This window comes from Lygodium microphyllum, chromosome 14 (assembly GCF_053477565.2).
Source record: "Lygodium microphyllum isolate KBCC chromosome 14, Lygodium_microphyllum_v1.1.10, whole genome shotgun sequence".
Classification (NCBI taxonomy): domain Eukaryota; kingdom Viridiplantae; phylum Streptophyta; class Polypodiopsida; order Schizaeales; family Lygodiaceae; genus Lygodium; species Lygodium microphyllum.
The window spans coordinates 136,986,688-137,010,049 of NC_141148.1; the positions used below are offsets into that span (position 1 = coordinate 136,986,688).

Here is a 23,362-nt window from a genome sequence, read left to right on the forward strand (position 1 = left end):
ATGGGCAACGAGACTACATTTACTAGTCTGTCATCAATATTTCTAGGAGGGATCTCACTAGGAAGGGGACCTTGAGTCACCATGGGGACTTCTGTAAAGAGTGCTACTAAGGCATCAAAAGAGGCTTCTACTGCTAGCTCATTCTGAGCTTTGATTTTTTCCTTCTCTCTACTCACGTACCTTTGGACTCATTCTAGTACTTACCTCTTGATTGCATCATTCATCAGGGAGTTACCTCCACCCAATTTTTTTGTACTCCATAGAATAGAATCACAAGGGACTTTAGTCTCTAGAGCACTCTCTTGCCACCATTTCCTCTACTTCCTTCTTTTCAACGTCTTTAAATTCATCTTTAAGCCTACTACAGAGGGGGAGATATTTAGTTCTGAAGGTGTCAAAACTCATTCTTCTGAGGATTGTTGTGTTACTATCATCATAGTAATGCCAGCTTCTGATGGTTTCAATAGTGTATGTTGTGAAGAACACTCTGTCCACTAACTTCCAATGGGTTGCTAATTGGACAAATAGAAGGTTGTCAGTGCACCATGCATCCCACGTATCCTGCTATTGAGCATCCATGAATAAATTCCAACTCTTTTCTTTCTTTTTCTCGTGAACCTCCATTAACCACGACTCTTGAAGTTTCTTCATGAACTCCCACTTGATGATGTCTAGAAACTTCTCAGTGATGAATGTTAAATCTCCCATAGTTGATCATTCTCTCTGTTTCTGCACTTTAGTTTGCTCCCAAATAATTTTCCACCAAGATACACATCTATGTTGCTTCAACAAGGAGAGGAAATAGTCCACCAAATAGAGCCTACATCATGATGGTAATATGTTTCTACAATTGTGTGATGAAATTCTTGTGGAAAGTGGCTTTGGCAATGAGAATCTCCAATTCTTCAATGGTAGAAGGAAATTTCAAGCATCCATTGAATTCTTCTCCTCTTGGAAACACCATTTTCTTCATTTTAAATCCCTTCTAATGCTTGTTGATGGAAATATTCCCTTTCCACACAAAAAAAACATGGAGCCCCAAGAGAAATACCAAGAACATGTGGAATCTACTGCAAGAAAATCTATATTATATCATCAATAAACATATTTCTTATATTTTATGTGATCACAACAACGAAAACAATGCCAAGAATAAGAAATCTTCACATAGCTTCATAGAAATAATTCTTCCATGGATTTAATTTGAACCAAATTGATTATGCTCTTCTTATTCTTCATAGAATTCATCAAGAGACCACAAAGAAACATGAGAATACACCACTTTGAATGGAAATAATCACATAGTATTCTTCTTCAAAAGTTTCGTAGCTTTCTCTGATAATCTCTCATGCATAGATACATTGTTTTGCATGGATTTTTAATCTCTCTCACACACACTCTCTCAATTGTACATTGTAATAATCAAGAATAATCATCCATAACCCCTCTTTGGTTGTGGATACCCCTCCCAAGAGGTATGTCTGATATAAAAGGTCACTAGAGTCACTACAGTGTCCCTTGAGAGCTTAGTACTATCACTGTCACTTCAGTCTTTACTTCAAGTTTTCAACAGCTACTTTTTCCACTTCTTTGAGTTATTTTGAACTTATATTCATCTCTTTACATGGTTGGAAAACTTTACCAAGCTACACATTCATTTATCATAATACTTACAGAGGCATATAAAACAAAAATAGAACAAAGATAGAGGCTCTATAGAAGCTCAACAAACTCAAATAGAACCAATCAGACACTAATGGGACATCAACAGAATATGTCAGAATATCATATCTCCACTATAAACCATTATGAGCTTCTAAAACATAATAAAACTTATCCAAAACACTCTCAAACATTTCCAAGACAACTAAAAATCATACAAAATCCATAAAAAATCAACCATTCAGTCCACAAAAACAACAAAAATCAGCTAAAAAATCAAGTAACACAATATTAGTGAGTTTGGGAATTCGCAATTCCCATCTTTTGAATACTAAAAAGGTGACACTCGGATAACATGCCAATAAGTTTCTCAAAACCACATGATGTGACCTATCATTGAAAAGCGCTTGAGAAATGGAATCTATTGAGCTATAGAGTGCTTGATTTGGAGTTATAGTGTTCAAGTTATGACAAATCCAAAGATTTGACTACGTGTTCCAAACTTATGGGAAATTCTCATATGCCCCAATATGGTGTGAAGTCCTTTCAGCCCTCAACACTTCTCTCATGCCTTATAGCTATACACAAAATTGCATCATGTGTAGAGTTGGAGATAGGTCTCTAATGGGCAATGGAGTGTTTCAACCATAATAAAATATGGGGTCTCATTTAAGGCATTAAATAAGTGACTTACTTGTTTATCTTTTGCTTATCAGCTCTACTTTTCTAGTGGTATTACATTTAACTAATTTCTATGTTTACATAGAGTTGAGCTATTTATTGCTGAATGCTGAAATGATTGTACTTTTTTGCTAGTTTTTATTGTATTTTTGGGTGGATTTTGTTTGATTGATTGGTCAACTTCATCATAAAGTTTTGCACCTTCTACTACAACTTTAGGTTGACTAGTCTTCTCACCTCCCTAAACTTACGAACTTCTAGTTACAGCCCTAAAAGAAAATCTTCCTTTTAGATGCCTTCATCTGAGTTATGATTGGTCCATCTCTTCAGCATGGATTCCATTCTAGAGACATATGCTTCGACTATCTGGCTTGTTGTTTCTTGATGTTATTTGTCATATTTTTGCATGTCAATTTGATGCCCAAACTTTTTGTAGTTTTTTTTCCTTGAATTTTGGAGGCATCCCCCCAACATGATGGCATGAACGTCTGTTTTTTGTCCCATAAAGTGTGTCCTCATGACTAACATGTTGTGTAAGACCCAATTCTGTTCTCCATGCGCCCATTTGATCCTAATACTTCAACTTTTTAAAACCCTTGCCTACGCTCAGGTGTGAAATGTGGGGCATGACCTATGATTCATTATTTAAAAGAAAAAAAACCCACAAAACCACTCCCAAAAGGAAAAAAGCCCACAAAACCACTCCCCAAAGGAAAAAATGAAAAAAAGAATAAGAATACGAAAAATATAAAGAAACACAACCCCCCAATATTTCTTTTTTTTTCCTCCTTTATTCTTCTTCTCTCTCTCCTTCTTTCTACTTCTCATCCTTTTGCTTCTTCTTATCTCTCCTCCTCTTCCTCCTTCATCTTCTTTCCGTCTTCCCTTCGTATTCCCTCCCCTCTTTCTCCTACTGCCTCTCCTCTCTCTCCCTCCTCCTGTCCCATGCACAACCCACTCGGCCCCGCGTTGCCTGCTGCCCTGCAACCTCCCCACCTTCTAGCCACCCACCCACAACCATCCTTTTTCCTCCTTCTCTCCCTAGTTCACCTCCCTTCCCTCATTTTCCCTCCTATTCCTACCACTCCACCACCTCCCCTTTCTCCCCCCCGTTCAACTTCTCCGAAACCCCCCCTTCCCGCCCTATAAAACCCACCTTTAAGCTTATTGCCACCCCTCCCCCCGCAAAAACCCCTTGTTCACCCCCGTATATTCCCACAAAAACTCCCATTTCCCCCGTAATACCCACAAATCCCCCAAACTACAAAAAAATTTGTTGTCTTTTCCCCGTGAAAACCCCCCTTTTTTCACCCCTATTCACATGCAATCATGTGCGTGTCTTCCCTTACTTCCATCGTCCTTGCTCACACACCACTATCTTGTAGCTGATGATTGTGGTTTGTGTGCATGTGGGCTATGCTAGCTACTGTTCACATTCAGGATTACACGCATCTTCGTGCACGTTTCGTGTTAAGCTGATGTTTACGTGTAGATTCTTGTGTTCGTGCATACGTGGTCAAATTGCTATTGTTCACGTGTAAGCTCGGGGGGGATCACTCATGAATATATATATATATATATATATATATATATATATATATATATATATATATATATATATATATATAACGTGAGTTCAAAATAAGGGGTTTTTAAAACACAATTTTTATACGTTTTTTATATACAGAAGGGTGTCATATAAATGGGTTACTTATAGATTAAATAGAAAAGGGTTGTGTTTTATTCAAGAAAAATTCACAGATTAGGATATTTTTAAATAAGCCATGAACGCACGTTATATAGAGAACATATATATAGTAAACCCCCCGTGCGTGTAAGGATGCACTTGTCATCTTGACCCTACCGCCAAGCTCACAAGGCTACTGTATTCATATGCAATGTAAAGGGTTTGGGTACATGTCTTCTCACAATAATAAATCCACATGCTTTTTGAAAATGAATTAAAAATTTTAATGTAAATCCTTTTCAATTAAAAAAATTTCAAAAAAGTCCTAACTAGTTGTAGAGAAATTCAAAAAGATTACAAACAAAGCTGAAAAGTTTTCAAATATTCTATTCCAATAAAAGTCTACAAAAACAACTAAACATCTAAAATATGATAGCATAAAAAGATTAAAAAATCCATAATTTTTATTTTTAAAAATTTAAAAATTAAAAAAAAACTTCATGCCCAATTATTTTTATATTTTGAGTTGAAAAATAAAATAAAAGAAGTCTCCAGACATAAACATGTACATATCCACACATATATTAACAAAAATTAATGATTTTTTCTCAAAAATTGAAAACATACATAAAATTGAAAAAAAAATAAATAAATAAAAAACCAACAATACATCACAGGGAGGGGGGAGGGAAAAATAAAACAGATAAAAAAGAAATAAAACAAAAACATTGAACACCATAAAAATAAAATATAGACTGTATCACTTTTTGTTTTTCTCACATGACAAATTGGCAAACTGCTAGATTGCATTTTGATTTTTTGTAAGGACATGGGTGTCGTTTCATAGTGTGCTCATTCAAAATAGGGTGTATTTACACATCCATTCACATATCAAAATTTTCATTTTGTTTTTCTTACACAAAAAACCACAAATAAATGCTAAAACAAACCAATTGATGAATTTTTTACCCATATCCCATGCTCAATACACATTCATTAAAACATAAAATGAACCAACTATTCACATTACATGCACATTGCACCCTAAATACAAACCTTAAATTTTCATAAAATAAACCAGTCGTCACCTTTGCACATGTTGGCTCCCCCAAAAAAAGGGTGCTACATGTACATTAATTTTTAATTATTAAAATTTTCATTTAGAGATTTTACGAGTTAAGATCGTTGTTGGGGTAACGATTAGTTACATCACTAAATTTAGTTGAACACCTAATAACAAATTTCATCCATTGATAATGATCTATAAGATACACCCAACATTAAAATTTAATCCATACACACTCAACCTCTTTCACCTAATGAATGAATATGTTGCAAGGTTTGTGGGTGATGAAGTCCACTAGTGAGTCTCTATGGAGGTTGTCAGAGAGAGAACCAGGGAGAGAGAAAGAGAAGAGAGAAGACTACAGAAGAGAGAGAAAGACTGCAAAAAGAGAGAGAAGAAGAGTGACGAGGAGAGAGAAAGACTAGATTTGGAGAGAGAAAGACAGGAAAGAGGGAGAAGACATAGAAGCTGTGAGCAAGATGGGAGAGAAGGACTGTAATTGTATTAATGTGTCAAAAAGATATGAAAAATTACATGTCCTCTCCTTTTATACCAATGTCAGTGTGACATGGCATAATATCAATATTATTTTCACTAAATCCTTATTCCCAGCATCTTACAATCCATCCCTTCCTAAAAGTTTTTGTCCTAAAAAACAAACCTCAAAAACTAGAAAAAGATGGATAGAACAAAGCACTACTTTGTTTTTACAGCTTTACAAATGGGAAGTGAATGAAGTATGACCAACTATATGGACTGAGATTGAAGAACGGAAGTAAGCCTAAGCTATATACATGATCTAGAATACTTCAAAAGTATATGGAGCCATAAATTCTTCAACAAATAATCTCAAAACAAAGTAGATAGCTTGCTGTGTAAACAGACCCTGCTGGACCAAATCTGCCATAACTTCTAGTAGAAGTGTCCAAATGAGACGTACCATATATCAAAATGAAGCTCTTGAAGAGTAATTTAAGCCCATGTAGATAGCTTAATTCTAAAAATTAGGCACGATAAAAATTGTTCTAAAATAGCGTGCTGCCTAAACCTATCTGCATCATCACTAGCTCCATAATCAATAGGCTTCAGCCACCACCAACGTATCCCTTAAGAAAGGAAACTCATCCAATATAGAATCAGGTCTCTAAGAAGCTTCCTCAGGTGGTAAACCTCTCCATTTGATCAAATATTCCACAATAGAACGAGATAGAAGCTTCTTCTCACGCTGACCTATAATAGCCTCTGGGATGTACGAATAAGCCCGTCTTCATCAATAGGTGGCAGCTCATCAACTATATCCACTGGATCACCATAAAAGGGCTTGAGCTAACTAACATGGAAGACATTATGAATCTTTGTGGAAGAGAAAAGCTCTAGTCTATATGCCAAATCTCCAATTTGCTTAAGGATCCAGTAAGGGCCATAAAACCTGTGGGCAAGCTTATTACTAAATCCATCTTTTAATGTAGAGTACTTGGACTTGGGCACCTTTACTTAAACCAACTCTCCTTCTTGGGACTCTAAAGGCCTCCTCTTCTCATCAACATACATCTTCATTTGATCTTGAGCCTTCCTTAGATTCACCTTACATTGCTGAAGAAGGGTCTGCATTCTTTCTAACTCTTCCTTCCCATGAGGATTGATTTTTCATTAAAGATGACTGTGGATAAGGACACATTGTAACCATACAAAGCCTCAAAGGGTGAAACTCCTATACTAGCATGAGTAGAATTGTTATAAGCAAACTCAGCCAAGTATAACTAAGAATCCCATTAAGTTTGGACATCATAGAAAAAATGGCGTAGATAAGTCTCCAACCATTTATTGACTCTTTCTGTCTGTCCATCAATTTGAGGATGATAAGCCGTAGATGGAGCCAATTTAGTGCCCATAGATGTAAATACCGCCTGCCAAAAGTTACTCATAAACTTTGAGTCTCTATCATGGACAATCACCTGCGGTAATCCATGTAGTCTAAAAATTTGCTCCATAAACTGACTGGCCACTTGAAAAGCAGTAAATTGAATCTTGGTTGGAATAAAATGGGCTGCCTTGGTGAGTCTGTCTACCACCACATATATACTATTCCATCCCTTCTTGGTAGTAGGTAAACCAGTAATGAAATCCATAGTAATATGAGTCCATTTACTTGTAGGAATAGGTAATGGCTGTAACAAACCTCCTGGCTTATGGGTGCTGGCCTTATTCTACTGACAAGGCATACACTTCATAATAAAGTCCTTGACATCTTTACACGGTCCTTTCCAATAGAAACTTTTAGTGATCCTGTCATAGGTCTTGAAAACTCCTAAATGTCCACCTAGAGGCGAAGAATGTAGTTCCTCCATAATTTTCCGCGTAAAAGAAGAGGTAGAAGGAATACCAATCTTTCCTTTCAACCAAATAAGGCCATTTTAAAGCTGGTAATGCGAGTTTTCTTCCATAAGACCTTGCTGTAATTTTTTAAAAATATGGCTGAATTCTTCATCCAGAAGATAAGCCTTCTGTAACTCTTCAATCCAGTCATTATGCAATTCTATCATAGCTCAAACTTTGCAAGCCCACATATGAGAAAGAGAATCAGCCACTATGTTATCTTTGCCCCTTGTATGAGTGATGTCAAAATCATAATTCTGTAATGTAGCTACCCAACGACGTTGCTTTGGAGTAAGATTGGACTGAGTAAGGAAATACTTAAGTACCCTGTGATCACTGTGTACTCTGAATCGGTTGCCATATAAGTAATGGTGCCACTTCGTAATTGCATGCAATATAGCCAACATCTCTTGGTCATAAACATTCATGGCCATTTCTTTATCTGTAGGCTTACGGCTCTCAAATGCAATCACTCCATGCTCATGTAGCAAAACAGCCCCAATGCCATGGCCACTAGCATCACGCTGTATAGTAAGTTCTTTGGAAAAGTCTGGGCATACTAAGATAGGAGCAGAGGTAAAGAGTTCCTTTAACTAGTTGAAGCTACTATCTGTAAGAGCATCGCAAAAGAAAGCCTCCTTCTTCAACCTATCAGTCAAAGGAGCTGCAACGGCCACATAATGATTCACAAATCGGCGGTAGAATGAAGATAAACCAAGAAATCCTCTAAGAGAGGTAGTAGTAGTAGGTGTTGGCCAATATTTTATACATTGCACCTTCTTGGGATCAGCCTGTATTTCTTTTTCACTGACAATATGTCCCAAGTATTCCACTTCAGTGTGCATGAAATAACACTTCTTCTCCCTAGCAAAAAGCCTATGTTGCTCAATACATCAAAAACCCTCCTCATATGTGCCAAGTGATCCTGTAGAGTCTTGGTGTAGATCAGAATGTCATTAAAGAACACCAAGACAAACTGAAAGAGGAAAGGTTGTAAAATCTTATTCATCAGGATATTTGGAAGGTAGCTGGAGCATTTGTAAGCCCAAATGGCATCACTAAGAAATGATAGGGCCCACGATCAGTCCTGAAAGCAGCCTTGACTTCATCACCCTCTCGCATGCAAATCTGATGATACCCTGACCTCAACTCAATCTTCGTTAAAAATCGAGCCCCCTTAAGCTCATCAAGAAAATCATCAATCCTGGGTATCGGATACCTATTCTTCACTGTGATCTTATTAAGATCCCTGTAGTCAATGCACATTCTGAAAGATCCATCTTTCTTTTTGACTAACAGGACTGGAGATGCATAAGGTGAAGAACTTGGTTCAATGAATCCCATCTCAAGAAGTTTCTTGATTTTCTTGGCTACTTCCTCTCGTTCACACTTCGATAATATGTAAGGTGGCCTATTGATTGTCTTTGAGTTAGGCTCCAAATCAATGGGGTGATCTATTGCTCTCTTAGGAGGCAATGAAGTAGGTACCTCAAACAAATCTCTATACTCCTCAAGAAGAGTTGTCAAGGCTAGATGGTTTGCGGTGTCATACTGTTGCACATCCAAGGTGTGGAATCCACCAAAAAGTTGTGTGTGTGACATTTGTTACTTTGTATATACTTAGTCGTTGTGTTTGCATTTTGTTCTGCGTGGGCATGATGGGATGTTTTCAGCCTATGTTGAGTAGGGACAAGTGGAAAGCAGTTTATGGTGCTACAAATAAATGCAAGAAGAAGGTTGTATTCCTTGCAAGGAAACATTTGTCATTAGCCTTCGTGCAATACCCTTTTGAAGAAAGGTGAGCCATATCTTGACCAGAAAGCCATGGACGTATTGGAGATTGGAAGGGCATTGCATGATGATGCCTCTAGGATGGGTTATAGTGTAGACATTTCTATATGTAGTGGTCTTCTGACTATATATGGTATGTATGGAGATATGGAGGAAGCAGAGACTGTGTTTGCAGGTTTGATGAACTGTGATGTTGTGTCTCGACATGTCATGCTCTCAGCATATGTGGAGCAGGGAGAAGGAGAGAAGGCACTAGATTTATTTAGACAGATGAAAGAGGAAGGTGTGCCTCTCAATGATGTTACAATAACATGTGCTTTGAAAGCCTGCAGAATAGTAGGAAATGTGAAGACATGCAAGCAACTTCACTTCAGTATCATTGCTGCTGGGTATGATATGCTTCTTTCCATGCAAAGAATTCTCATTAGCACTTATGGCTGCTATGCATGTATGGCAAAAACTCGTGTAGTGTTTGATGTATTGCTTGATCTGGATGTGTGTTCTTGGTGCATGCCGCACATTTGGCAACCTGGAGCTTGGTAAGCAGGCATTTGACAATGCCATAAGGCTTAATCCTCAGGAGGCTGCTGCTTATGTGATGATGTCAAGCATCTATAGGGATGCCGGTCTTTAACATTTAGCACTTGAGATGGAAATCCTGAGAGTGAAAGAATGCAAGTTGAGACAGGTCAATGACAGCTCGGTTGAATGTAAGTAGGGATCCTATCTGTCAGAAGTGTACAACAGGTGACAATTAACACAGGGAGGGGTGTTTTACCTTTAAGTCCCATTGAACAAGCAATAGAAGGGACTAATCCCCTTCATTCGATTAATAAAAGATCAATTTCAACAGCAGAGCCAAGGCATGAAATGGATTCAACTAATAAAAACCAATTTCAATAGCAGAGCAATTGTGTTTGAAATGCAACCCCTCAGCAAGGAGATGGGAAAAGGAAGTAAGGAAGGATAAAATGTCACTCTGGGACCCATAGCAGCTGGTGTCACCTCAGTAAATCCTGCACTTCCTATTGGGATTGGAAACCATTCTGCAGTCTGTCTAATCCCTGCGAGAGAGTGTGACTGATATCTTAACCAGATAGAGTTTAGAACAGATCAATAGTGGACTGCTTTCTCTAAGAGCCCGCTTGCATCTGGGACTCCAGATCTGCCAGGTGACAAAATTAGATAAAAAAGAAGGCTGCTTTTTTGGGAAAAGGGGAGTGCTTTGTATTGGGCCTGGGGAGAAAAAGCAAAAGGGAGGAACGCAGTGTATCGAGGGAGGGGAAGAAAAAAATGGAGGATTGGGGAGAAAAGGCAAAGGCAAAAGACGCAGGCATTGAGAGAGAGACACATGAAGGCTATTGCAAATTCTACGTCAGCTACATTCTTACGTGTTGTTGGTAGTGAACATATACAGAAGTACCTTGGAGATGGACCAAAGCGGGTCAAAGAATTTTTTAGAGTTGCCGATGACCTTTCCCCATCAATAGTTTTGATTGATGAGATTGATGCTATTGGTACCAAGCGCTATGATGCACATTCTGGAGGTGAACGCAAGATTCAACGGACTATGCTGGAATGGGCGTGTCTGTAATTTTTTTGTTAAGGTGGAACATTCTAAGGAGGCTTGTTTCAATTCTCGCAAATGCATATGATCAAGAGACCAAGCAGCTCAATGGAACTCATAAATCACATGTGCATTCCAAACAAGAGGCCAACACTTTGGCTTCGTTCAAACCAATCATCAACCATAGATATCTGCCTACGAACTTGCGACGTATTATGGAAGTAACTCAAGATGCTCTGCATCTGTTGAACAGCACTCAACATACCATTGTGTATTATGAAGACCTAGTTAAAAATAAGGAGAGATTGTACAAGGTGCAGCAATTTTTGGGTGTTCCTCAAATCAAACTAGAGAGCCAGTGAGTGAGGATTCATACAAGAGACTTGTCAGATCAAATTGAAAACTGGGATTTAGTTTACAAAACACTTAATGGAACAGAATTTGGGGAATTTTTGACACAAAAAAAGACTACAGATAAAACACATTAGCATTCTTGTGCTCTCTCTATCGGAAGATTGGTGGCAATGTATCTGGAATGAAATTGAGTTGCTGTTTCTGTGGAAGAGAAGCTGAGGAGAGCCCCTACAGGGCCCTGCTGATGGCAAACAATAAGTCTTCATTTTCGACAATGATGTCCATGGGCATGGACATGACTGTCACCATCTTTGGCTTTGTCTTAGTGCTCTGTTTATGTTCGTGATATGTTGCCACCTCCTCTGCTTTAGAATCCGGTAGATCCAGCACCTACTAACTTTCCAGGTACCAATACAGTAGCATTTCTACTCTGACACTCACCTTGCATATGGGTAAAGCAGGGTTTTCAACAAGGGGCGAGCTCAAGAACTGATATACATGCCATCGAAGATAGTGGTCAATCCCTAATTAGCAAACAATCTGCAGAGTGTTCCTCTCTGAAATAACAAGAGTCTAGTCTTTAGCATACAGATTATCTTGGTGCTTCTTATACAGTACTGATCAACGGACAACTTGTAGAGTATCTCTTCCTAAAATTAGTCAAGGTCCTCTATGGTTGCGACTTTGCTTTCAAAAACCCTTCGACATCTTTGGTGAACCCAACGTGAAAGCGTCGCATTTAAATTTCAGGATGGGAGATACTTCAGCATCAGTTTCAGCATCTTCTATGATTCCTGCTTTGTCCTCTACTTCAACTCCATCATTGACTGCTACTTCAAGTACTTCTATGGATGATTTAAATCAGATTTTGCAGAATATGTCTATGTATATGCAGCTTCAATATTAGCAGACACAATTGTATATGCAACAGCAGCAACAGTTGCATCAACAACAGTTGTCTCAGCAAATGCAACTATATTTGGAGTAAGAGAATGCAATCAGCACGACTAAGGTGATTGAAGCACTTGAGAATGAAAAGAAGCTATTTGATGGCCGTAATGTTTCGGCTTATTTGAAGACATATGAGATCAAGATGGGATTTTTTGGAGTACCAACAAGACTTATGAGTAAATATTTCCTTCGCCTTGTCACACCTGCCTTGAGGGTAAAAAGTGACTGAACTTTTCCTTCAAAATTCGCATTGGAAAGATTTTAAGAAGGCTCTGAAAGAGGAGTATTTTCTTGAGGATTTTGGGATGGCTACACGGTGGTCATTCCGAGAGCCCCTACATGCCAAACAAAGGTCTAGCTGCTTTAGAATTGATACGAGAATTTGAAGAGAGGTATAGTCAGCTTGATGCCATTGAACAAAGAGCCTTGGATGTTGAGAAAGTTGAGCTTTTCTTGCAAGCTGTAGATCCTGCTCTTCAGGAAGAATTAGGAGAGCTTCTTGAGGATCGCATGAAGCCTATGGGTCTTAAAACGGATGAACAAGATGCCCATGATGCAGTCTCAACTTTGACCAAGAGGAGGATATGAAAGACCCGCCTACAAAATGGATCCATGACACTGACACTGTCTTCTGCTCCTATGTCTGCTTCTACCCCTATCATTTCTTCTCTTCCTCAGCTAGTTTCTCGGCCTATGCCAGTGCCTACTGTTTCTAATCCTCCTGTTCCAAGACCGATGCTGGCTCCTTCTGCTCCAAAACCATCCGCTCTATCGGTTCTTTCCTCTCTTGATGACATAATCAAAGGCATAACGGATTTGACATTGGAGCCAGTTAAAGTAGAATTGGTGGGAAAATTGAAAGAGCAGTTTTCTTTGACTGTGCCTACTATTCCTTCTAGTGATCCTAGTGCACCTAGGAGAGATCGAAGATGCATTTGGTGTGATAGTACGGACCATCAGCATTGCAGGGATTGTGAATCTTTTCAAGATGCAAGGAGAAAGAATTTGGTATTTTGGGGACAAGATGGCAAGATCTGGTTGACTGAAACAGGAGCTCCGCTTGCTACCAATTTTGGGAAATGCGGAATGAAGAAATTAGTAGATGATATGGCTGCGTGTACTTCTTATGTGGCAGCTAGAGGAGATGCTTCTTCATATGGAGTCCAGATTGAGAAAGGATCAGAGAATCAGTCAGCATTATGGACCTATGCTATGGAGACGGCAAACAAGGGAAAAATTCAGCAGACTTTTTTGACTAGTGTAAGTTCTAGCATCAGATCTGAGATAGGTTGGGATTCGCCTATTGACAGGTACACTATTTATGCCTACTTGGCTAAGTCTCAGGGAGTAGATGTACTTGTTGAGGAGAAGCGTAAGAGGGATGAAGAGAATCCAAATGCAGCTAAAAAGACTAGAGGGGGTGAGTTTGTTACTCCACCTATTGCAAGGCCGTCTTTGAGACCAGGGCCAGAACGACAGATGGAAGATGCTCAAAAGAAAGAAAAGAGGCAAGAGCCTAGAGAGAGAAAGCAGCCAGGGTTTAGATTGATGTCCGATATTGAGACATCTACGGACATGAAGAAAATCTTTAATGATAAGATACTTGGCAGTGAGGTGACTTTTACTATTTCTGAGGTTTTGGGCATCTCGAAAAGAGAGTTTCAAGATCAGTTCCAAGAAGTCCTGAAGAGGAAAAGACATGCATTTCCTACTACTGATACATAGGGAGTTTTGATTGGGGAGTTGGATGAGGAGGAGGATGAGGTTATGGTTGAGAATGCTTCTGTTTTTCCGCAGACAGAGAAGAGGGTTCAGCCTATGCATTATGTTGGAACTGATGAGCCTATCTTGGTACCGCGTAATCATTTTTCGCGGAGTCATTGGGCTAGGGCAACTACAGAAACAATGGTAAAAATTGGAGAGAAACAGATGCCTTATGTTGCTTTGGTGGATCATGGTTTAGAGATTAATCTCATAGTTCATGGAGTTTATGAAAGTAATAGATGGCCTATGGATGCAGAGCATGGGTGGCATATGAGAGCCGCCAACAATACTGCAGGTGATTTGTATGCTGCCTATCCCAGTGTGAGGATTTCTATTGGAGATGTAGAGGAGGATTTTCATTTCTTTGTGCAAGATTCATGCTCTTATCCCATAATCCTTGGAAAACCATTCATCACAGGGATGCGCATGGAAACGAAAGTAATGGATGATGGATCTGCTTATGCACAGATTCATAGTAAAGATGGTATGAGAGCAGTCCAGTTTATGACTGTGTGTGTAAATCATGCTAGAAATAGGGATACTCTTCAAGATGCACCTTTCACACTATGAGGGATTCGGATTTTCATTAGGTACCGCTATCCCGCGAGACGACGGTGGTACAAACAGAGGAGATTGCAGTTCTTGCCTCCTGGCAACAATGTTTTCTCCTCCAGTTTTGTTGGAATTTCAGCAAACAGTTCGATGAGTTATCTGAAGATTTCTAAGTTGCCTAGAGCTGCCAGGCAGCACATATGCAGGAAGGGGAAAAAATTGAAAAATGCAGGTATTTTAGAGGATGATGAGCATATAGATGGGATGTATGATAGTATGGTTTGTGTAGATACGATGACAGAGATGGAAAATATGCTAAAAATTGATATGCAGAGTTGTCACAATAATGTATCAGTGCAGTCCCTAGACATGTTTCATGAAATTTCAGATTTTGTGTCACAGATAGAGTCAAAGGCTAAGGTGACTCAGCAAAAAGTGTTGAGTGTTGAAAAAATTCAGCAAACAGAGTTTCTGGCTGATTATGATCAGCCTACAAAGAGTTGAAAACTTTTAGCCAACAAAGTTTACTCCTGAAATATTTCAGCATCCAGAGTTTAGGGCTATTCCTATGTAGTCCATAGAGCAAAGGGCTGAGGATATTTAGCCCAGAGTGCAAAATTGTTGATTTATAGCAAGATTTGATTAATGCAGAGGATCATAATGAAGCCAGGGTTGACACAAAATACAAGACTATGGATAAGAAGCTGAAGCTAGTAGTTGTACCGCTTTCACCTGACAGTGATTAGCAAATAGAGAGGGCTGCCCAACATCCAATTTTGAGGAATCTAGAGCATATAGGCCATAAATTTTCAGTAGAGACTCTTGCTGAATTAAAAATTGGAAATGGTGATTTCTTGCTACCCTTGAGAAGAAATGCTTTCAAGATATGCTTGAGCGACATCATGAGATTAGATGTGTGAATCTAGATATTGTTGCTCCTATGGTGATTTTTACTATCCCTCATATTTCATGGAACCTTCGACCTATTCTAGTGCCTAAGGCACACCTGCCAAAGTTAATTGACTTATTGAATGAGAAAATCAGGATGGGAATCCTAGAGCCTTCATCTGCACCATACTCAAATAGGTGGTTTACGGTTCCAAAGAAGAATGGTACTCTCCGATTTATATAGAACATGCAGCCAGCAAACAGAGTTACTATCAGGAATGTTGGTATAGGTCCAGTTGTGGATGAGTTTGCAGAAGCATTTGCTGGATGTGCCAACTATTCTTTAGGTGACCTGTATTCGGGATATGATCAGTTTCAGGTGGCTTTGGAAAGCAGGGACATAACCACTATGAGAACTCCTATTGGGCTTGTCAAGATGTGTACCTTGCCTCAAGATGCCACTAATTCTGTTGCGCATATGATGAATGCCATGCATAAGGTCCTTCGTGAGTACATACCTAAGCTTACCATGCCTTTCTTGGATGATGTGCCCATTAAGGGGTGTGCAGAAGAAGAGAAGAATGAGAGTCTAAATGAGCAGGGATGCAGATACTTTATGGCTGATCATATTTTAGCTTGTGAAAAGATTTTGGCCAGGTTGGAAGAAGTGAACTTGACACTATCAAGGCAAAAATTTGTTTTTGGAGTAAATGAGGTTGTCATTGTTGGACATATGTGTGGGTATTATGGCAGGAAACCTTCACCTAAGAAGGTGGATGCTATAGGCAAGACTATGGAGTATTGTTCTACCACTTCAGAGGTACGGAGATTCATTGGAGCCTGTGTGTTTTATATGATTTGGATACCCCATTTCGCACACATAGCAGATTGTTTATATCAGCTGCTTCGAAAGGGGCATAATTTTTTTTGGGATGAGAGCCAGACTAGAGCCATGCGAAAATTGAAAATTTATTGCAGATTGGTCCTACTCTCAGGAAAGTGGATTATAATTGCAGAAGGCCTATTGTACTGATAGTTGACACTAGTCCAATTGGCATAGGTTGGGCTGTGGGTCAAGATGATGCAGATGGAAACAGATACGCTATTCGGTTAGGGGCGAAAGTCCTAAATGAAAGACAAAGGAGGTATCCGCAAATCAAGAGGGAATTACTCGGAATTGTTACGACTCTCAAATGTGACAAGGAGTACTTTATTGGAGCCTCAGTTGTGGTAGAGACAGATTTCTTGCCATTGATAGGTATGATTACGAGTTGCTCTACTCCGGATATAGCTATGCTGAGATGGATCGCATACATCAAGTCATTAAATCCAGAACTTAAACACATAGCAGGGAAGGATAATCTAGTGGCGGATATCTAGTCTAGAGCCAGATATGATGATGAGGAGACACTACTTGCAGAAGAGGATGATGCAAAAATTTCAGCCCGCCATGGTTGATCATGTTTGTCATGTCTATGATATTGTGGCTTTCATAGAAGAACTCTATGTTGGAGATTGGTTGCAGATTGGCAAGTACCTTAGTACACTAAGCAAAAGAGATGAATGGACAGATGAAGAGTTCAAGAATATCAAAAGAAAAGCCTATGGTTATTTTCTCAAGGACGGATTTCTTTGGAAGCACCCGAAGAAAAGAGGTGGATTACCCTTGCGGGTTGTCTGCGATAAAGAGACCCAGTTACAGGTGATGAGAGAGTTTCATGAGAGTCCTTGGGCTGGTCATAGAGGAGTGTAGGCTACTTATGAGAAAATCAAGGAGAAATATTGGTGGAAATGCATGTATAGAGATGTTTCTCGCTTTATAGAGAATTGTAGAGACTGTCAGATGTATTCCATAGTGTGTCATTGAGATGAGCTTCATCCGACCTATCCGCTATGCATTCATTATAAGTGGGTAGTTGACTTGGTTACTATGCCTATGGGTCTATGGCAGATGAGATATATTGTTCTGGCTAGAGAGGATCTTACCAATCATGTTGAGGGTAGACCTTTGAGAACGAAGACCACTAGTGCAGTGTGTAAGTTCTTATTGGAAGAAATTTTCTGCAAGGTATGGCTGTGTGGGTAAGATCACTCAAGATCGCGGTGAATTGGATGTAGATGAAGCTAGGGAGTTTTTCTCTCAACTAGGAATAAAGTTGGCTCTAACCACAGCATACAATCCAGAGGGAAATGGAAAGAGTGAAAGAGGGAAATGGAAAGATTGAAAATCAGCATATTGCACTTTAGAAGATAGTGAAAAGATGGTTTGGGCCGTACATAGTCAGACATGTCTTTGACAATGCAACATATGAGCTTACAGAATTGGATGGGACAGTGCTTTGAGTGCCTATTGCAGGAAAAAGAATCAAGATTTTCAAGAAAAGAGATGATGAGGATTATGCATTGGAAGAATTTGCAAGAGAAGAGCAACGAGAAGAAAATCCAGTAGAAGAGACAGATGATATGACAAATAATCTTGCTAATATACTGGAAATACACAATGGACAGATTGATCTGTTCGTGGATCTTGACGATAATGATCATGGGTAGTTGGCCCATCTGGAGGATGCGCAGGATTAGAGGGGGTGGATATTGTACTGCTGCACATCCGAGGTGTGGAATCCACCAAAAAGTTGTGTGTGTGACATTTGTTACTTTGTACATACTTAGTCGTTGTGTTTGCATTTTTGTTCTACGCGAGCATGATGGGATGTTTTCAGCCTATGTTGAGCAGGTCAAGTGGAAAGCAGTTTATGGTGCTACAAATAAATGCAAGAAGAAGGTTGTATTCCTTGCAAGGCAACATTTGTCATTAGCCTTCATGCAACACCCTTTTGAAGAAAGGTGAGCCATATCCTGACCAAAAAGCCATGGACATATTGGAGATTGGAAGGGCATTGCATGATGATGCCTCTAGGATGGGTTATAGTGTAGACATTTTTGTTTGTAGTGGTCTTCTGACTATATATGGTATGTATGGAGATATGGAGGAAGCAGAGACTGTGTTTGCAGGTTTGATGAACTGTGATGTTGTGTCTCGGCATGTCATGCTCTCAGCATATGTGGAGCAGAGAGAAGGAGAGAAGGCACTAGATTTATTTAGACAGATGAAAGAGGAAGGTGTGCCTCTCAATGATATTACAATAACATGTGCTTTGGAAGCCTGTAGAACAGTAGGAAATGTGAAGACATGCAAGCAACTTCACTTCAGTATCATTGCTGCTGGGTATGATATGCTTCTTGCCATGCGAAGAATTCTCATTAGCACTTATGGCTGTTGTGCGTGTATGGCAGATGCTCGTACAGTGTTTGATGTATTTCCTGATCTAGATGTGTGTTCTTGGTGCATGCTGCACGTTTGGCAACTTGAAGTTGGGTAAGCAGGCATTTGACAATGCCGTAAGGCTTAATCCTAAGGAGGCTGCTGCTTATGTGATGATGTCAAGCATTTATAGGGATGCCGGTCTTCAACATTTAGCACTTGAGATGGAAATCCTGAGAGTGAAAGAATGCAGGTTGAGACAAGTCAATGACAGCTCGGTTTAATGTAAGCAGGGATCCTATCTATCAGAAGTATACATCAGGTGACAATTAACGTAGGGAGGGGTGTTTTACCTTTATGTCCCATTGAACAAGCCATAGAAGGGACTAATCCCCTTCATTCGATTAATAAAAGATCAATTTCAATAGCAGAGCCAAGGCATGAAATGGATTCAACTAATAAAAACCAATTTCAACAGTGGAGCCATTGTGTTTGAAATGCAACCCCTCAGCAAGGAGATGGGAAAAGGAAGTAAGGAAGGATAAAATGTCACTCCGGGACTCATAGCAGCTGGCGTCACCTCAGTAAATCTTGCACTTCCTGTTGGGATTGGAAACCATTCTACAGTCTGTCTAATCTGTGCCAGAGAGTGTGAATGTTATCTTAACCAGATAGAGGCTAGAACATATTAGTAGTGGACTGCTTCCTCTAAGAGCCCGATTGCATCTGGGACTCCAAATCTGCCAGGTGACAAAATTAGATAAAAAAGAGGGCTGCTTTTCTGGAAAAAGGGTAGTGCTTTGTATCGGGCCTGGGGAGAAAAAGCAAAAGGGAGGAACGCAGTGTATCGAGGGAGGGGAAGAAAAAAACGGAGGATTGGGGAGAAAAGGCAAAGGCGGAAGATGCAAGCTTTGAGAGAGACGCATGAAGGTTGTTGCGAATTCTACGTCAGCTACATTCTTACGTGTTGTTGGTAGTGAACTTATACAGAAGTACCTTGGAGATGGACCAAAGCAGTTAGAGAATTTTTTAGAGTTGCCAATGACCTTTCCCCATCAATAGTTTTCATTGATGAGATTGATGCTGTTGGTACCAAGCACTATGATGCACATTCTGGAGGTGAACGCAAGATTCAACGGACTATGCTAGAATTTCTTAACTAGTTTGATGGGTTTGATGCAAGGGTGTGATGGAAAACAACGGGGAGATTGTTTCATATTTCAAGCAAAAAGGGCGTGCCTGTAATTTTTTTGTTAAGGCGGAACATTCTAAGGAGGCTTGTTTCAATTCTCGCAAATGCATATGATCAAGAGACCAAGCAGCTCAATGGAACTCATAAATCACATGTGCGTTCCGAACAAGAGACCAACACTTTGGCTTCGTTCAAACCAATCATCAACCATAGATATTTGCCTACGAACTTGCGACGTATTATGGAAATAACTCAAGATGCTCTGCATGTGTTTAACAGCACTCGACATACCATTGTGTATTATGAAGACCTAGTTAAAAATAAGGAGAGATTGTATGAGGTGCAGCAATTTTTGGGTGTTCCTCAAATCAAACTGGAGAGCCAATAAGTGAAGATTCATACAAGAGACTTGTCAGATCAAATTGAAAACTGGGATTTAGTTTACAAAACACTTAATGGGATAGAATTTGAAGAATTTTTGAACAAAAAAAGACTACAGATAAAACACATTTGCATTCTTGTGCTCTCTCTATCAGAAGCTTGGTGGCAATGCATCTGGAATGAAATTAAGTTGCTATTTCTGTGGAAGAGAAGCCTAGGAGAGCCTGTACAGGGCCCTGCTGATGGCAAACAATCAGTCTTCATTCCCAACAGTGATGACCACAGGCATGAACATGACTGTCACGATCTTTGGCTTTGTCTTAGTGCTCTGTTTATGTTCGTGATATGTTGCCGCCTCCTCTGCTTTAGAATCCGATAGATCGAGCACCTACTAACTTTCCAGGTACCAATACAGTAGCATTGCTACTCTGACACTCACCTTGCATATGGGTAAAGCAGGGTTTTCAACAAGGGGCGAGCTCAAGAACTGATATACATGTCATCGAAGATAGTGGTCAATCCCTAATTAGCAAACAACCTGCAGAGTGTTCCTCTCTGAAATAACAAGAGTCTAGTCTTCAGCATACTGATTATCTTGGTGCTTCTTATACAGTACTGATCAACGGACAACTTGTAGAGTATCTCTTCCTGAAATTAGTCAAGGTCCTCTGTGGTCGCGACTTTTCTTTCGAAAACCCTTTATTAAAAGCAACTCTTTCAAGAGCTCTCTTTCTCATCAACTCAATCCCACGTTCACGAGCACCAACAAGTTGCATCCAATGATGCAATCATACTGGTCCAAGTCTTCCTTGAGCGATCTCAAACCCACGGCCTTCCCAATTTTCACTCCAGGAGTATTGATGTCATCATGGATTGTTGCTTGTGCAGAGAAGCCTTTGGGATCCTTTAGTACGCTACTTTTCGAGTGTCATCTGGATGCTGAACAAGCAAAGTTACTGATGCAGCATGCTTTCAATCGATACCTTCCTGATGACATGGATTACAAACCTGGGGACTTTACTGCGGAGGGAGTGGTTGGGCTGCTTTTCTGGCAAAAAAAAGGGTTGCTTTTCTGGGGCTATTATGGAAGGAACAGAGGATTGGGAAAAAGGGAAAACGCAAGCATCGGGGGGGAGAGATTTTGGATGAAATCGATAAGCTTTTGATTAGGTGGAAGGAAGCAATGAATTCAGATGCCTGTGCTATGAGATAAAGGATATATCACGACCTCCTGGTGTCCGACAAGCTATGGAAATACAAGTAGAAACTGAGAGGAGGAAACAAGCTCAGATCCTTGAGTCTGAAGGAGAAAGGCAACTCAAGAACGCCTAGTGTTGTTTTGTTTATGCCAGCACTCGCTATGCAGGACACTTCATCTTGACAGCTTCGCCTCAGATGCATCATGTTAAGCGCATGGAGAATTGCGGTTTCCAGACGTTGCATCATTAGGCATCTTGGCACTTGTAAATTTTTTTGTCCACATACTAGCTAGAAGGCAGAATTTGATTCAGTACAGAGGTCATTTTTGCTGTAACTGAAGGATCTTCTCTGGAGTCCTCATGGATCTCTTACAAGGGCCTTGCAACATAAAGAAATTTAGACAAGGATTTTGATGATCTTGATGAGAGTGGTGTGGAGGAATCTGAATGCAGTAGCCAAGAGACTGGTAGTGATTATGAGAACACGTATAAGAGCAACGGTGAGGAGAGTATTAGTGATTTTGAAGAGGGTTCAAGTGATTTCGGATTGTTAGGTGAAGATAAAAGCAAGGAGAGATTCCCCTTAAAGAGGCAGCAAACTCCAGTTGAGGGAAAAGCCAGCTTAAAGAGGCAGCAAGCTATAACTGCCCCGGCACAAAATTGTAAATTGTTTGAGAGCAACGATTTTGAAGATGAAGCTGATGACAACAATGTTGCTACTGAAATCATTGATCAATTTCCAGTTAAAAGCCTTTTGGATATGAAAATTGATACTATGGTGCAAGATATGGGGGATCTGAAGCGGCCTTTATGGATGAGGATAGACGAGGACTGATTAGGTGGAGTCTATTTCTGTACTTATTGTGGATCAATGTATACATAGGTGCAAACTGGAAGCATAGAGGGTTGTGCCTTTGCACCCCACTCAAGTTTTGGATTTCTTACCATGCTAAGCAGATGTTAGGAACTCATATGGATCGGACAGAAGTGTTTCTCTCGTTGTGATGTGGAGATATGGTATTTGCTGCAAGTAAAGCAAATGAGGGGCATCTGGCTTTTATCCATACCTGTAGAGGTTGATAAGGCTGTGTATTGTAGATAAACACCATGGTTTTCACCAAAGGTTTGCCATTTGATTACTAACAATTACTGATTATGGACAGCATGGAATGTTGAGACTTTTTTGGACTTTGCATGGATGCAATAAGCTTCTGGTTCTGCACATTCAAATTGCTGTTAAGTTAGACAGGATTTCTGTGCCTATTGTAAGGGCAGTCTCAGATTGGCTAGTTAAGCAGAGTCAAGTTAAAGAACTAGTTGTTTGAATGCAAAGATTGGGATCTTTTCTTCCCTCATAGGCACCAACAAAGATAATGCATTGAATAATAATGTGGAATGCGTATGCTGGGAATGCCCGTCCTCTTTGCATATCTGGTAATTCTGTCAACAACAATTATGGCTATATTTATAGCTGATTGAATAGTGGGTTTTGCAGATTTTTCTGGCACAGTATTAGTGCTTTTGCTACTCACAAATCCTCTCATCTTGCTTATTTGTATGATTGATCTTCTATCCTGAAATTAGTCAAGGTCCTCTGTGGTCACGACTTTGCTTTCGAAAACCCTTCGACAGCAGAATTAGTGGGCTGATCCTGCATTTTTTAATTCAAATGCAAAACAAATATTTGTGAGCACCTCTTGTACTTGCTTTTGAGTTGTTGAATGGTAATAAGCTGAAAATCCGATCTACTAGGAATTTCCTGTAAATGGATAAGCTGTCGATTGAAGATAAACTCCATATACAACTGTGAGAAATCCATAGTGATCCTGCCTAATGTCATCAACCAATCACAACCGAGTACAATGTCTATAGGCCCCGTTTCCAAAGTGATCAAGTTTACCTTTGCTTCAAAATTTTCATCCAACTGTAAAGAAACCTGTGGGCATATTTGTGTGATGATTTCCTCTTCATCATTGGCCACTTGAACTC

The 23,362-nt window shown here is 39.7% G+C and overlaps 1 protein-coding gene across 1 annotated transcript; it reads left to right on the forward strand.

Annotated features, from left to right (window-relative positions):
* Positions 1–9,296: 9,296 nt before the first annotated feature.
* LOC148026153 (26S proteasome regulatory subunit 6B homolog) lies at positions 9,297–10,857 on the forward strand. The gene is made up of 2 exons (XM_087692057.1): positions 9,297–9,652; positions 10,668–10,857. The coding sequence occupies exons 1-2, from the start codon at positions 9,297–9,299 to the stop codon at positions 10,855–10,857; spliced, it is 546 nt and encodes a 181-aa protein (XP_087548183.1).
* The last annotated feature ends 12,505 nt before the right edge of the window (positions 10,858–23,362 follow it).

Excerpts from the sequence above, each read along its gene's own strand:
- LOC148026153 (XM_087692057.1), top strand. The coding sequence starts at position 9,297 with ATGGACGTATTGGAGATTGGAAGGGCATTGCATGATGATGCCTCTAGG. Across the intron at positions 9,653-10,667 it reads TTCAGTATCATTGCTGCTGG|TGAACATATACAGAAGTACC; the intron begins GTATGATATGCT and ends TGTTGTTGGTAG.